At 42.2% G+C, this 17,743-nt stretch overlaps 1 protein-coding gene across 1 annotated transcript in view; it reads left to right on the forward strand.

Moving 5' to 3' along the window:
• The window catches only part of LOC111961898 (serine/threonine-protein kinase Nek6), a 30,776-nt gene that overhangs the window by 4,379 nt on the left and 8,654 nt on the right, over positions 1–17,743 (forward strand). Inside the window, exons 2-5 of the mRNA XM_023984543.2 lie at positions 1,445–1,601; positions 3,420–3,528; positions 9,551–9,658; positions 16,251–16,345. Of these exons, the coding sequence (XP_023840311.2) occupies positions 1,445–1,601; positions 3,420–3,528; positions 9,551–9,658; positions 16,251–16,345 (469 nt within the window). The remainder of the gene's footprint in view (positions 1–1,444; positions 1,602–3,419; positions 3,529–9,550; positions 9,659–16,250; positions 16,346–17,743) is intronic.

Here is a 17,743-nt window from a genome sequence, read left to right on the forward strand (position 1 = left end):
TATATACAGGAGTACCAGTACCAGATCAATGTGGAGCTACATACAGGGAATACCAGTACCAGATCAAAGCTGTCTCAGAGTCTGTTGGTTTTTGACTCTATACGAACGAAGAGAGGACACACAACACACACACACACACACACACACACACACACACACACACACACACACACACACACACATACACACACACACACACACACACACACACACACACACACACACACACACACACACACACACACACACACACACACACACGTAAATCATGTGCACAGGCTCACGACCAACACTATATCTTCACACGATTACACTTACCCGACGCTAACACACAACACACACACACACACACCCTTATGAGATTGCTATAGTATGATCCTGTTTTCCTATCCCACCCATACGCTTCAGGGATTTCTGAGTGATGTACAGTGGGGCAAAAAAGTATTTAGTCAGCCACCAATTGTGCAAGTTCTCCCACTTAAAAAGATGAGAGAGGCCTGTAATGTTCATCATAGGTACACTTCAACTATGACAGACAAAATGAGAAAATAAAATCCAGAAAATCACATTGTAGGATTTTTTATTAATTTATTTGCAAATTATGGTGGAAAATAAGTATTTGGTCAATAACAAAAGTTTATCTCAATACTTTGTTATATACCCTTTGTTGGCAATGACAGAGGTCAAATATTTCTGTAAGTCTTCACAAGGTTTTCACACACTGTTGCTGGTATTTGGCCATTCCTCCATGCAGATCTCCTCTAGAGCAGTGATGTTTTGGGGCTGTTGCTGGGCAACACGGACTTTCAACTCCCTCCAAAGATTTTCTATGGTGTTGAGATCTGGAGACTGGCTAGGCCACTCCAGGACCTTGAAATGCTTCTTACGAAGCCACTCCTTCGTTGCCCGGGCGGTGTGTTTGGATCATTGTCATGCTGAAAGACCCAGCCACGTTTCATCTTCAATGCCCTTGCTGGTGTAGGCTTTGTTACTTTGGTCCCAGCTTTCTGCAGGTCATTCACTAGGTCCCCCCGTGTGGTTCTGGGATTTTTGCTCACCGTTCTTGTGATCATTTTGACCCCACGGGGTGAGATCTTGCGTGGAGCCCCAGATCGAGGGAGATTATCAGTGGTCTTGTATGTCTTCCATTTCCTAATAATTGCTCCCACAGTTGATTTCTTCAAACCAATTGTTCATTATTACAAATAAACAAATAAAATAATCGTCCGATTAATCGGTATCGGCTTTTTTTGGCCCTCCAATAATCGGTATCGGTATCGGCGTTGAACAACCATAATCGGTCGACCTCTAGTACTGTGACTATATTTGTCCAGGGGGACATTTAATACATTTGAGTGAGGACAACAAGACATGTTAACCTTGTCTAACTGGAACAGTTTGGTTCATCTGATTTGAGATAGAAAAACTCCATCTTCTCAAACAGACATGACTGTAGACCTGAACTGGCATGCTGTTTTCTTCTCCTCACAGCATTTGAACCACCCAACGTGATCAAGTACCTGGACTCCTTCATCGAGGACAACGAGCTCAACATCTTGCTGGAGCTGGCGGATGCCGGCGACCTCTCTCAGATGATCAAGGTGAGAGGTCAGACACCGACTGGTCACTGGTGGCTGGTCTCAGGTGGTGCATGGCAGGATGAGGCTAAACCTTCAGGGGTTTGAATAACATACCCCTGGCTCGTCTGCTGGGATGGACAGGGCAGGAGAGAGAGAGTGGGAGTGGGGAGAGGGGGATGTGTGTGTGTGTGTGAGAGAGACAGAGATCAGGGAGAGAGAAGAGAGAGAGATGAAGAGAGAGCGATAGACCAGGGGAGAGAGATGAGAAGAGTCCCCCAGGCTCTGACAGCCTGCTCTGACAGACACAACCTCTCCTTAGCCTCTCTGTACCTCCACCGCCTGACGCTGTCACGCCCCATCACACACAACACACACACACAACACACACACACACACACCACACACAACACACACACACACACACACACACACACACACACACACACACACACACACACACACACATAAAAACATATATCCTCCACACAATCCCTTTCCTCATCTCGCCACCTTTCCCTCTCCGCATCTGTTTGTCTCTACCTCATCTCTCTTTTTTCCTCTCCTCGTCTCTCTCTTTCCTCTCCTCGTCTTTCTTTTTCCTCTCCTCGTTTCTCTTTTCCTCTCCTCGTCTTTTTTTCCTCTCCTCGTCTCTTTTTCCTCTCCTCGTCTTCTTTTTCCTCTCCTCGTCTCTCTTTTTCCTCTCCTCGTCTCTCTTTTTCCTCTCCTCGTCTCTCTCTTTCCTCTCCTCGTCTCTCTTTCCTCTCCTCGTCATTCTTTCCTCTTTCCTTTTCTCGTCTCTCTTTCCTCTCCTTGTCTCTCTGTCCTCTCCTGTTCTCTCTTTCCTCTCTTTTTCCTCTCCTCGTCTCTCTTTCCTCTCCTCGTCATTCTTTCCTCTTTCCTTTTCTCGTCTCTCTTTCCTCTCCTTCTCTCTGTCCTCTCCTTGTCTCTCTTTCCTCTCTTCTTCTCCTCGTCTCTTCTTCCTCTGCCTTTTCTTCTTAACCTTGCTTGTTCCTCATCTTGTCCTCTCCTTGTCCGTCTGTCTTCTTCTATCCTCTCGTTCCCAAAAAGTTTAAATCCCAAACTGATCCTTTCCCATCTTCAGTTTGACTTTATTGTTGTCTTACTTTTTAAGGCATCATTATAATGATGTACAAAAGATTCCTAATTCCAAGCTCTCAATTCAAACCGATATGCAGATCACAGTCAAAAATATCTTGCTGGCGGCAAATGTCCTTGTAATTAAAAAAGGTGTTTTATTCCAAAAAAACTGAAGAAGTTTGGGGGATGGAAAAAAAGTTGAAAGAAAATACTAACATTTGTTGTTTTGGGGCATTAAACAAAGTTTTGGCAGTTTAATTAGCCATATTATTGTTAATTAGGTGCTTGGCTCTGTGCGCTGGCAGTGTCAACTCTCGTTACCCTCTCTACCTCTCTCGCTACCTCTCCCAAATGGCTTCTCATTACACACTCAAATACAGGGTAAATGGTAATGCACAGATTCATTCTTTAGATGTTCCGCCACCGTTTTGGGGGCTGTCTGACATTGAATCAGGGGGTTTTGAGGCGAGTGTGTGTGAGCACTTGTTAGGGAGAGAGGGAAGGCAGTGTGTGTGTTTGTGGATGTGTGTGGGTGCGCGTGTGGGATATGTGTTGTGTGTGTGTGTGTGTGGTGTGTGTGTGTGTGTGTGTGTGTGTGTGTGTGTTGTGTGTGTGTGTGTGTGTGTGTGTGTGTGTGTGGTGTGTGTGTGTGTGTGTGTTGGAGAGAGAGAGAGAGAATCCAGGCTTTACTCACAGCTCTGTTTCTGTTCTATTTTCCTAACTTCTCCTCTCCTCTCGCAGCACTTTAAGAAGAAGAGGCGGCTCATCCCAGAGAGGACAATATGGAAATATTTTGTCCAGCTGTGCAGTGCCCTGGAGCACATGCACTCCCGTAGAGTCATGCACCGCGGTAAACAACCACTTTCATTAACTCCTCTTCCTCTCTCACTTCTTAACTTCGTTCTTCTCTAATCCCCCTTTCCGTTTCCCCCTTTTTTAATCAGTCCCACCTTTCCTCTCCCCCCTCTCCCCTTCTCTCAATCTACACCTACACTGGCAGCTTCATTAAATAGTACCCGCAAAACACCAGTCTCAACGTCAACAGTGAAGAGGTGACTGCGGGATGCTGGCCTTCTAGGCAGAAAAATCCGTATCTCAGACTGGCCAATGAAAATAAAATATTAAGATGGGCAAAAGAACACAGTCACTGGACAGAGGAACTCTGCCTAGAAGGCCAGCATCCCGGAGTCGCCTCTTCACTGTTGACGTTGAGACTGGTGTTTTGCAGGTACTATGTAATGAAACTGCCAGTTGAGGACTTGTGAGGCATCTTTTTCTCAAACTAGACACTCTAATGTACTTGTCCTCTTGCTTAGTTGTGCACCGGGGCCTCCCACTCCTCTTTCTATTCTGGTTAGGGCAGTTTGAGCTGTTCTGTGAAGGGAGTAGTACACAGCGTTGTACGAGATCTTCAGTTTCTTGGCCATTTCTCGCATGGAATAGCCTTCATTTCTCAGAACAAGAATAGACTGATGAGTTTCAGAAGAAAGTTCTTTGTTTCTGGCCATTTTGAGCCTGTAATCGAACCCACAAATGCTGTTGTTGATCATTAGAAAAAGGGGTTTCTAATGATCAATTAGCCTTTTAAAATGATAAACTTGGATTAGCTAACACAACGTGCCATTGGAACACAGGAGTGATTGTTGCTGATAATGGGCCTCTCAACGCCTATATAGATATTCCATTCAAAATCAGCCATTTCCAGCTACAATAGTAATTTACAACGTTAACAATGTCTACACTATATTTCTGATTAATTTTAGGTTATTTTAATGGACAAAAAATGTGCTTTTCTTTCAAAAACAAGGACATTTCTAAGTGACCCCGAACTTTTGAATGGTAGTGTATAAATCTGATAATTTCAAGACGTATGCAAACATTTCTTTACATATCTAGACATGGCAACAACTCAACATTCTACAACAATGCATCTTAAAATGCGCATCTATAAACACATGAAAAACTAAGTAAAATGTAAACAATATTTTAGGTTACTCATGTTGGATATTGTAACCAATGATGTGAATAAATCCTTGATGACCGACAGGGGGCGCTGTATTGAAGCCGCCGCGCAGCCATCTTGGTACTCCTCAATAGTAAAAAATATTTTGGAAGCTATAGAAATGCATGTATTAATGTCTACATTCATTTTTGACACATTTATTCTATTACAAACACCTCAATGCATACTTTTAAATTATATTATGTGAGATAAACAACAATAATTTCCTTAAAGTATATTGTTTTAGAGAGTACTAATGTTACTTTCCCCACTACAACAAAAAAAATACTTAAATAAATGTAATTGAATTGAAGTACTGTGGAATTCCATTCATTCCTATGGAGGACTGCAACTACAGTCGTGGCCAAAAGTTTTGAGAATGACACAAATATAAATTTTCACAAAGTCTGCTGCCTCAGTTTGTATGATGGCAATTTGCATATACTCCAGAATGTTATGAAGAGTGATCAGATGAATTGCAATTAATTACAAAGTCCCTCTTTGCCATGCAAATGAACTGAATCCCCCAAAAACATTTCCACTGCATTTCAGCCCTGCCACGTCCTGACCATAGAAAGCCTTTATTTTCTATGGTAGAGTAGGTCAGGGCGTGACTGGGGGGTTGTTCTAGTTTATATTTTCTATGTGGGGTTCTAGGTTTGATTTTCTATGTTGGTGATTTGTATGATTCCCAATTAGAGGCAGCTGGTTATCGTTGTCTCTAATTGGGGATCATACTTAAGTAGCATTTTTTCCACCTGTGGGTTATGGGATAGTGTTTATGTTTAGTTGCTTGTTAGCACTGCATTGTCGTCACGGTTCGTTTATTCTTTATTTGTTTTGTCTTTGCTTAAGTTTCACTTTATTCGTGAAAATTATGTGGAACTCTACGTACGCTGCGCCTTGGTCCGACATTCATTATTACGAACATCATGTCAGTGATTCTCTCGTTAACACAGGTGTGAGTGTTGACGAGGACAAGGCTGGAGATCACTGTCATGCTGATTGAGTTCGAATAACAGACTGGAAGCTTCAAAAGGAGGGTGGTGCTTGGAATCATTGTTCTTCCTCTGTCAACCATGGTTACCTGGAAGGAAACACGTGCCGTCATCATTGCTTTGCACAAAAAGGGCTTCACAGGCAAGGATATTGCTGCCAGTAAGATTGCACCTAAATCAACCATTTATCGGATCATCAAGAACTTCAAGGAGAGCGGTTCAGTTGTTGAAGTCTTCAGGGCGCCCAAGAAAGTCTAGCAAGCACCAGGACCGTCTCCTAAAGTTGAATCAGCTGCGGGATTGGGGCACCACCAGTCCAGAGCTTGCTCAGGAATGGCAGTAGGCAGGTGTGAGTGCATCTGCACGCACAGTGAGGCGACGACTTTTGGAGGATGACCTGGTGTCAAGAAGGGCAGGAAAGAAGCCACTTCTCTCCAGGAAAAACATCAGGGACAGACTGATATTCTGCAAAAGGTACAGGGATTGGACTGCTGAGGACTGGGGTAAAGTCATTTTCTCTGATGAATCCCCTTTCCTCTTTCCGGGGCATCCGGAAAAAAGCTTGTCTGGAGAAGACAAGGTGAGCGCTACCATCAGTCCTGTGTCATGCCAACAGTAAAGCATCCTGAGAACATTCATGTGTGGGGTTGCTTCTCAGCCAAGGGAGTGGGCTCACTCACAATTTTGCCTAAGAACACAGCCATGAATAAAGGATGGTACCAACACATCCTCCGAGAGCAACTTCTCCCAACCATCCAGGAACAGTTTGGTGACAAACAATGCCTTTTCCAGCATGATGGAGCACCTTGCCATAAGGCAAAAGTGATAACTAAGTGGTTCGGGGAACAAAACATCGATATTGTGGTTCCCTGGCCAGGAAACTCCCCAGACCTTAATCCCATTGAGAACTTGTGGTCAATCCTCAAGAGGCAGGTGGACAAACAAAAACCCACAAATTCTGACAAACTCCAAGCATTGATTATACAAGAATGGGCTGCCGTCAGTCAGGATGTGGCCCAGAAGTTAATTGACAGCATGCCAGGGTGGATTGCAACACTGCAAATATTGACTCTTTGCATCAACTTCATGTATTTGTCAATAAAAGACTTGGACACTTATGAAATGATGTTACTATTCCATAGTAACATCTGACAAAAATATCTAAAGACATCGAAGCAGCAAACTTTGTGGAAATTAATATTTGTGTCATTCTCAAAACTTTTGGCCACGACTGTATTGGGGAGTGTCAATATGGCCGACCGGTGGCTTCAAAGCCTTTCATTGGCCAATACATAGCATCAGCAATCCAGGTTTTATATACATCATTGGTTGTGAGCTGTCTCTTATACACATCTAGATGTGTATAAGAGACAGGGATAAATGCGGGCGAGTTCTTTTTTTCTTTTTATTTATTTCACCTTTATTTAACCAGGTAGGCCAGTTGAGAACAAGTTCTCATTTACAACTGCGACCTGGCCAAGATAAAGCAAAGCAGTGCGACAAAAACAACAACAGAGTTACACATAAACAAACGTACAGTCAATAACACAGTATAAAAAAAACTATGTACAGTGTGTGCAAATGTAAAAGTAGGGAGGTAAGACAAATAGGCCATAGAGGCGAAATAATTACAATTTAGCATTAACACTGGAGTGATAGATGTGCAAGTAGAGATACTGAGGTGCAAAAGGGTAAGATGATAAATAACAATATGGGGATGAGGTAGTTGGGTGTGCTATTTACAGATTGGCTGTGTACAGGTACAGTGATCGGTAAGCTGCTCTGACAGCTGATGCTTAAAGTTAGAGAGGGAGATATAAGTCTCCAGCTTCAGTGATTTTTGCAATTCATTCCAGTCATTGGCAGCAGCGAACTGGAAGGAAAGGCGGCCAAATGAGGAATTGGCTTTGGGGGTGACCAGTGAAATATACCTGCTGGAGCGCGTGCTACGGGTGGGTGCTGCTATGGTGACCAGTAAGCTGAGATAAGGCGGGGCTTTACCTAGCAAAGGAAGGAGAGTTGTATGGCATTGAAGCTCATCTGGAGGTTAGTTAACACAGTGTCTAAAGAAGGGCCAGAAGTATACAGAATGGTGTCGTCTGTGTAGAGGTGGGTCAGAGAATCACCAGCAGAAAGAGCAACATCATTGATGTATACAGAGAAAAGAGTCGGCCCGAGGATTGAACCCTGTGGCACCCCCATACACCTGTCTCTTATACACATCTAGATGTGTATAAGAGACAGGTTCCGAAGTATACAGAATGGTGTCGTCTGTGTAGAGGTGGGTCAGAGAATCACCAGCAGAAAGAGCAACATCATTGATGTATACAGAGAAAAGAGTCGGCCCGAGGATTGAACCCTGTGGCACCCCCATAGAGACTGCCAGAGGTCCGGACAACAGGCCCTCCGATTTGACACACTGATCTCTGTCTGAGAAGTAGTTGGTGAACAAGGCAAGGCAGTCATTTGAGAAACCAAGGCTGTTGAGTCTGCCGATAAGAATGTGGTGATTGACAGAGTCGAAAGCCTTGGCCAGGTCGATGAATACAGCTGCACAGTATTGTCTCTTATCGATGGCGGTTATGATATCGTTTAGGACCTTGAGCGTTGCTGAGGTGCACCCATGACCAGCTCGGAAACCAGATTGCATAGCGGAGAAGGTACGGTGGGATTCGAAATGGTTGGTGATCTGTTTGTCAGATTGGCTTTCGAAGACCTTAGAAAGGCAGGGTAGGATAGATATAGGTCTGTAGCAGTTTGGGTCTAGAGTGTCTCCCCCTTTGAAGAAGGGGATGACCACGGCAGCTTTCCAATCTTTGGGGATCCCAGACGATACGAAAGAGAGATTGAACAGGCTAGTAATAGGGGTTGCAACAATTTCGGCGGATAATTTTAGAAAGAGAGGGTCCAGATTGTCTAGCCCGGCTGATTTGTTTGGGTCCAGATTTCTTTTCCACAACTGCATGGGTTGTTTGACCCTGAACTAAAAGACATAGCTCAGGTATTTAACAAGGGAAATTGGTTGGAGGTGTGCTCATAGCGTAGAGATGCAAAGAGGACTCTAGTGCCCAAAAGCCTGTATTAGTATGGGCAGCGCCGTGCTTCTACACCTGCATTGCTTGCTGTTTGGGGTTTTAGGCTGGGTTTCTGTACAGCACCCTCGAGATATTAGCTGATGTACAAAGGGCTATATAAAATAAACTTGATTTGATTTGACATAGAGGACTGATATGTTGCGATATTTATACATTTCTATGGCTCAGAGGTGCCTGCAGTAAAAGGGACAGTTAACCAAAAAGTGAAATGAAAGGAAAGTTAACTAAAAAACATTTTCTACATACATCAGTGTCCTACACACCACAGAGCCCCACACACCACAGAGCCCCACACACCACAGTGCCCTACACACACCACAGTGCCCTACACATACCACAGTGCCCCACACACACACTACAGTGCCCCACACACCACTGTGCCCCACACACTACAGTGCCCCACACACCACAGTGCCCCACACACCACTGTGCCCCACAGTGCTCCACACACCACAGTACCCTACACACACCACAGTGCCCCACACACCACAGTACCCTACACACACCACAGTGCCCCACACACTACAGTGCCCCACACACCATCAAGGGAAAAGTGTTGCCATAGCCGACTATACCAAAGTCAACTGCCAGTGCACAGACCTGAGGTTGAGAAACACTGACCTAGGACATTGATTGAATTTGATCATTTGAAATGCTCCTAAAACTACCATGCCAATGCAGAGAACTTAGATGTCCTACATATATAAACCCAGTATTGTTAACAGCCACAGCTACCTTGATAAATAACATGAACCGTTTTCTCTTTCTTTGAGACAGACATCAAGCCAGCCAACGTGTTCATCACTGCTACAGGAGAGGTGAAGCTGGGAGACCTGGGACTGGGACGCTTCTTCAGCTCCAAGACTACCGCCGCACACTCCCTAGGTAACACACACACACACAGAAACAGAAACAATCATACACAGGAACACACACAGGAAAGTACACACAAACGCAAAAAAACACACACGGTATCTCATTGAAAAACACAAAAAAATGCCTGAGACAGGCATTTGAATTCAGTAAACATCTACACACTGTACGGAAAGGACACACACACGACTCCTCTAACAGTCGTGGGCCTATGGCAAGTGACTGCGCTATAGTCAACTGATTTGGCACACAAACGCACACACACACACACACACATATTTACTCTACGTTGTTCATGTATTTCACATAACCTCATGACCATAAACACTCTTCAGTGGTGTTATGTGGACTGTGTCAATCAGTGGAGGCTGCTGAGGGGAGAACAGCTCATAATAATGGTCAGAACAGAGCAAATGGAATGACATCAAACACCTGGAAACCATGTGTTTGATGTATTTGATACCATTTCACTGACTCCTATACAGTCATTACCACGAGCCCGTTCTCCCCAATTAAGATGTCCTGTGGTCTATGTGTGCATTCCATAGGAAGTGCACCCCTATATATAAAACTAACACAAATGTATGGTTGTATTGGACATGTGAGGCTTGCACCTCTATGTTTCTGTTCCACTCTCTGGATGATTCCAACTGTGTATCTCTCTTAGTTGGTCAGGATATCAATCCTGATAACATATCAACCCCTTATAACATACCCTGATAACATATCAACCCTGACATCATACCCTGATATCATACCCTGATATCATACTGAACCTGATAACATAACATACCCTGACAACATAACATACCCTGACAACATAACATACCCTGACAACATATCAACCCTGATAACATGGTCTTTAACCCATTAGATATTAATAAAGAGTAAATATAAACAATAAATATAATCATTGTGTTGATTCAAATTTCCTGAGATTTACCAGAGATGAGTCTATCACTTGTGATTACTATAATGTTAAGCAATTTAACAACCTGTATAGCAATTGATCTAATTCCAAGACAAGCTTATTTTCTACCTTTCATTTGAACATTCGCAGTCTTCCTAAAAATCATGAACACCTTGTTCATTATCCGTCTTCTCTGAATCATTCCATTGTTGCCCTTTCAGAAACATGGTTGACTGAAGAGACAACCATGCTTTATGACTTGTCTCCTAATAATGGTGTTCACCACTGTACAACCTCAAGAGTGGGAGGAGGGGCCATTTTTGTTCATAAATGTTTTAAATTCTTTGTAAGAGAGGACCTCGCACTTACATCTGATAACATTGATGTTGAATCTCTTTTCATAGAAATTCCCTCCTGTTCATTTTTTGGAAGTAAAAAGTGGTAATTACATGCATCTATTGGCCACCCGATTCTAACATTGGTAGATTCATGGATATCCTTGCATCAACTTTGGATTTCATTAATAATTAAAATAAAATGTGTTTTCTATTGGGTGATTACAACAAACGTATTTAAAAGTGAGAACCACTCACTGACATCTGACTTTTTGAATATTTTATCTGTATCTCCTCATCTACAGTTGAAGTTGGAAGTTTACATACACTTAGGTTTCAACCCAAGACATCTCTTGCCTTAGGTTCCAATATACAATACATGACAATCTATTACATGAAGATCATATTGTAATTTTTCCTATAGAGTGCTGTAATGCATTTTAATTGTCAGCCATAGGGTACAGTTGAAGTCGGAAGTTTACATACACTTAGGTTGGAGTCATTAAAACTCTTTTTTCAACCACTCCACAAATTTCTTGTTAACAAACTATAGTTTTGGCAAGTCGGTTAGGTTAGGACATCTACTTTGTTCATTACACAAGTCATTTTTCCAACAATTGTTTACAGACAGATTATTTAACTTATAATTATCTGTATCACAATTCCATGGGTGAAAGGTTTACATACACTAAGCTGACTGTGCCTTTAAACAGCTTGGTATATTCCAGAAAATTATGTCATGGCTTTAGAAGCTTCTGATAGGCTAATTGACAGCATGTGAGTCAATTGGGGGTGTACCTGTGGATGTATTTCAAGGCCTACCTTCAAACTCAGTGCCTCTTTGCTTAACATCATGGGAAAATCAAAAGAAATCAGCCAAGACGTCAGAAAAAAAATTGCAGACCTCCATAAGTCTGGTTCATCCTTGGGAGCAATTTCCAAACACCTGAAGGTACCACGTTCATCTGTACAAACAATAGTACGCAAGTATAAACACCATGGGACCACGCAGCCGTCATACCGCTCAGGAAGGAGACGCATTCTGTCTCCTAGAGATGAACGTACTTTGGTGCGAAAAGTGCAAATCAATCCTAGAACAACAGCAAAGGACCCTGTGAAGATGCTGGAGGAAACAGGTACAAAATGATCTACATCCACAGTAAAACAAGTTCTATATCGACATAACCTGAAAGGCCACTCAACAAGGAAGAAGTCACAGCTCCAAAACCGCCATAAAAAAGCCAGACTCCGGTTTGCAACTGCACATGGGGACAAAGATCGTACTTTTTGGAGAAATGTCCTCTGGTCTGATAAAACAAAAATAGAACTGTTTGGCCATAATGACCATCGTTATGTTTGGAGGAAAAAGGGGGAGACTTGCAAGCCAAAGGACACCATCCCAACCGTGAAGCATGGGGGTAGCAGCATCATGTTGTGGGGGTGCTTTGCTGCAGGAGGGACTGGTGCACTTCACAAAATAGATGACATCATGAGGTAGGACAATTATGTGGATATATTGAAACAACATCTCAAGACATCAGTCAGGAAGTTAAAGCTTTGTCGCAAATGGGTCTTCCAAATGGACAATGACCCCAAGCATACTTCCAAAGTTGTGGCAAAATGGCTTAAGCACAACAAGGTCAAGGTATTGGAGTGGCCATCACAAAGCCCTGACCTCAATCCTATAGAACATTTGTGGGCAGAACTGAAAAAGCGTGTGCGAGCAAGGAGGCCTTACAAACCTGACTCAGTTACACCAGCTCTGTCAGGAAGAATGGGCCAAAATTCACCCAACTTATTGTGGGAAGCTTGTGGAATTGCTACCTGAAACGTTTGACCCAAGTTAAACAATTTAAAGGCAATGCTACCAAATACTAATTGAGTGCATGTACACTTCTGCCCACTGGGAATGTGATGAAAGAAATAAAAGCTGAAATCATTCTCTACTATTATTCTGACATTTCACATTCTTAAAATAAAGTGGTGATCCTAACTGACCTAAGATAGGGAATTTTTACTAGGATTAAATGTCAGGAATTGGGAAAAACTGAGTTTAAATGTATTTGGCTAAGGTGTATATAAACTTCCGACTTCAACTGTGTATATATATATATAACCCCTTTTGAGGACTCAAACCTCTTCTAGAACACAAATTGTCTCTGTAGAGCTTGGCTACCAATAAAAACGCATGTTCACTTCAAAAAGTTTGTTGAAGGTTTACATTAACCATACGTGTAAAAATTGCTACTCAACTAACAACTCACTTCTATGCAACAAGAAGATTTCACCCCAAAACAATTGCCTCTCAACTAGCAACCTACTTCTATACAACAAGAAGATTTCACAAAATTAGAGGCCTCAACCCTTTTAATAGAGTGCCAAAGGACTAAACTCTGTAAGAAAACAAAGTACTTGAACACTTATACATCACAGATACATATCACTCATTGCATGCACTATTTTAACCTGATTTGGTTCTTTTAAAATGATATTGGTCTCGACTCACCCAGCAATTCTGCCATCAATCAGGAGATTAAGAGTTGACTCTCCAAAGTGGGTTGTGCACAGCATCCTCTCTTTCCTCTGGATCAACACACAGTTGATAAGTTTTCTTATTGTTGTTGTTCAGACCAATTCATCCGGGTCACGGCACCAAGTGTTAGCAATTTATGTTATTCTTCAATAACACAAACTCCAAAGCAAATCACTGGGAGAAAAATAGGTTTATTTGAGAAGAACAAATCAAGATGTTATGCTGGAAGGTAGATGTTCAGATGTTTAGTCTTCACTCTCCTCAGCTTTTCTCCACTGGACAAAGGAACAGTATGCCATTTATTACCCCCCACCCTAGCCTGGGGTTGACCAATCAGAAGTCCTTGCGTTACAACTTGTCCAATGGCCAAATAACAAGTATCCTGCTCTCGACTTAATGTACAGACCAATGAAAACGTGGCACACGTAGCTCTGAGTTCAGGAGTGACATTCCACAGATTCTAAACAGATGTTGAACCAAAACCCAACTCCTATTTACATTGACAATTCCCTATTGACCATTAATTCTAGTACTCTCATCCTCTGCGTTGTGTATTTATCTTCAAAATATTCTTATACTTGGACATGATTTGGAAAGGCACACACCTGTCTATATAAGGTCCCACAGTTGACAGTGCATGTCAGAGCAAAAACTAAATCATGAGGTTGAAGGAATTCTCCGTAGAGCTCAGTGACAGGATTGTGTCGAGGCACAGATATGGGGAAGGGTACCAAAAAATTCTGCAGCATTGAAGGTCCCCAAGAACACAGTGGCCTCCATCAGTCTTAAATGTAAGAAGTTTGGAACCACCAACTCTTCCTAGAGCTGGCCGCCCGGCCAAACTGAGCAATCGTGAATTTTTGTATTCACTAGTAAGAATAAGAAATATAGTTAAAAAAAATATTTAAAAAAGACCCAGAATCTCAATTGATGGGAATGAAATGGAACAATTCACAATTACTAGATTCCACTGAGTTTTAATTGATGAAAAGTTATACTGGAAAGATTATATTCAATTTGTCTGCAGCAAAGTGATGAAATCTGTTAGTATTTTACCTTTATTTAACTAGGCAAGTCAGTTAAGAACAAATTCTTATTTACAATGACAGCCAAGGAACAGTGGGTTAATTGCCTTGTTCAGGGGTAGAAAGACACATTTTTACCTTGTCAGCTCAGGGATTTGATCTAGCAACCTTTCGTTTTTCTGGCCCAACGCTCTAACCACTAGGCTACCTGCCGCCCCCACTGGGAAACCTGCCTAGTATCATCAGAAAGATTAGTGTTTTAGTTCATCAGTCTTGCTTCTTAAAACTCTATTCTATAACTTAATTTACCCATGTCTCATTTACTGGAATATTTTCTGGGCCAGTACATATGCCTTCTACCTACACAAATTACTCATCCTGCAAAATACATTTGCAAGACTAGCCACCTCCTCTAATTACCTGGCTCCATCTGCACTGGGAGTCTGATGAACCAAACTGCTCAGTAATCTTCTCCATATAGCCTAACTCTCACACACTCACACATTTAAACAAAACAAATATATTACTGATCAATTCATTCATACATTTATAATTAGTATGTTTTGTTATCTGTTTTAACAAACCTTTTTTATTCTTGTACTTTTTTTTGTGGTGTGGTTTTCATATCAGCCCTTGGGCTTCCAACCACACCTGCACATTGTTTTTTATTTATCTGTATTGTTGTCTATCACTTGCTTTCTTTGGTGCAAATAAATAAAACTCAAAACTAAAACTAACCTCAGAGAACAGCACCTTTTTAACAAACCCTCTCCGGTCTCCTTGGCAACTGCTCACAGTGTCATCCTTTATTAAGGTTGCTGACCTACGCATGCGTTTGCATATGCAAATATATTCAGTGTCTGCTTTCCCCCCTTTAGGTAGAGATGGAAAGATGGGCTGGGTTTTAGGGGGTTTGGGCTGGAGATGGAATGATTGTCAAACAAACGAACATATGATGCATGTTGGTTTTGTGGATGGACTTGTCACCCAAACAAAAGCATCAGTGTATTGTCGCTAGTGAGGTGTTTTATATATTGGTATTTGATTCTCTTTCCATTATTAGCTGCTGGTCTTGGGGCCCTATTCAACAAAAGTTGGCTAAATGATTTTGGGTATAAAAAATATGCAGTAAGTCATGTCAGAAGCTAGCAGATTCATTACTTACCAACAACAGCTGCAAATTCCACGTTTTGAAGTTCACTTTCCTTGTTTTGGCTAACAGCACTCATGAATCTAGCAAATACGTTTTGTGGGTCATAGTGCAGTATTTATTTGGTTTCATAGCACAAAGGTTTGTTAGCACATTTCTCACACTGGCTTTAGCCACGGAGGGAACAGGCCTGCCCCGACAAGTTCAGGGGGGTGCCTAGCAACATGTTCCTCGGAGGAAGTCAACATATGCATTGAGCGACAAAGTCCCATGATTTGTGAATCTGTTTGGACCGAACAGCTAGCACGACAGCTAAAATGGCTTTGAAAAAACAAGATTTTAGCTAATAGAGAAACATATCTAACTAAATAACTACATTATGGCATTCACTAATCATAAACGATTGACATATAAAATAAATGTAGGTACATTTGTGGACAGAATTCATGTTTACTCAACCTTTTAAGTGTATTTTGTATTGTCACTATCCACTCCCCATTCGCAAATCAATTGGAATTTCAAAGTGTTGCTGTAGTCATCAGTAAAGCTATGTATTAATGATTGCTCAAGCCCCATGTACTTGTCTCAATTTCAAATGTACGATTTATTGTTAAAAAGCAGTTGTCTAAAACCAGACCTTTTTTGTCTCAGTTGGGACACCGTACTACATGTCTCCAGAGAGGATCCACGAGGGTGGCTACAACTTCAAGTCAGACATCTGGTCCCTGGGATGCCTTCTCTATGAGGTAGGTTTACTGCTTTTTTATTTGAGTCATTTAGGAAACACTCTTATCCAGAGCAACTTACTGGAGATATTAGCATTAAGTTCCTTGCTCAAGGGCACATCAACAGATTTTTCACCTATTCGGCTCGGTGGTCTGAACCAGCGATCTTTCGATTAATAGTCCAACGCTCTTAACCGCTAGGCTACCTGCTGCTTAACAGGTGAGAGTTAGTGCTCGGCTAGATCACACTCCTGCATACCCACTAGCTCTCCAGGAAACATTTACGCATCTGCTGAAACACAGTAGGGCTGCGGACACTCAAACGATCAATTAAACCAAATCCTGCTTGGCTGGGAGAAACATATCTAGATGGAGAGGCCTATGTTATTGTAGTTGAAACACTGATTACTATTCCCAATACAATTCAATGGAAATTATACCCCCGTTTTTGGCTGGTGTAGGCCGTCATTGTAAATAAGAATTTGTTCTTAACTGACTTGCCTAGTTAAATAAAGGTTACATTTAAAAATAGAAAACATCCTTAATATTAGCGATTGCGCACCAGCTGTTAACAGAGACACACCCCTGACCTGACGTCGCCGTTCTGTCCTGCGGGTTTCCCGAAAACCCAGCTAGATTTGTATTTTCCATGTCCTTGTTCATCCACGACTCATGAAACATAGGATATTATAGTTTTTCAGATCACGTTGATAGGATAGTCTCGAATGGAGCTCATCCAGGTTATTCTCCAGGGATTGCACGTTCGCCAATAGAACGAATGGTGGAGGCAGTTTATCCACTCGCCGACGTAGTTCCGTCAGGTATCCCGCACGCCGGCCTCTATAACGCTGTCTCTTCCTCCTCCGAGTGTCACGGATTTGGAACTGGTCCGAGATGAGCAGTATGTCTTTCACTTCCGATTCATTGAAGTAGAAATTCTCATCCAAATTGTGGTTAGTGATCACTGTTTTGATGTCCAGAAGCTCTTTTAGGTCGTAGGAAACGATGGCGGAAACATTACACCGTTTTGATGTCCAGAAGCTCTTTTAGGTCGTAGGAAACGATGGCGGAAACATTACAGTGTTTTGATGTCCAGAAGCTCTTTTAGGTCGTAGGATAAACACGATGGCGGAGAACATTACAGTGTTTTGATGTCCAGAAGCTCTTTTAGGTCGTAGGAAACGATGGCGGAAACATACAGTGTTTTTGATGTCCAGAAGCTCTTTTTAGGTCGTAGGAACGATGGCGAGAAACATTACAGTGTTTTGATTCCAGAAGCTCTTTTAGGTCGTAGGACGATGGCGAAACATTACAGTGTTTTGATGTCCAGAAGCTCTTTTAGTCGTAGGAAACGATGCGGAAACATTACAGTGTTTTGATGTCCAGAAGCTCTTTTAGGTCGTAGGAAACGATGGCGGA

Source organism: Salvelinus sp. IW2-2015, linkage group LG4q.1:29 (assembly GCF_002910315.2).
Source record: "Salvelinus sp. IW2-2015 linkage group LG4q.1:29, ASM291031v2, whole genome shotgun sequence".
Classification (NCBI taxonomy): Eukaryota; Metazoa; Chordata; class Actinopteri; order Salmoniformes; family Salmonidae; genus Salvelinus; species Salvelinus sp. IW2-2015.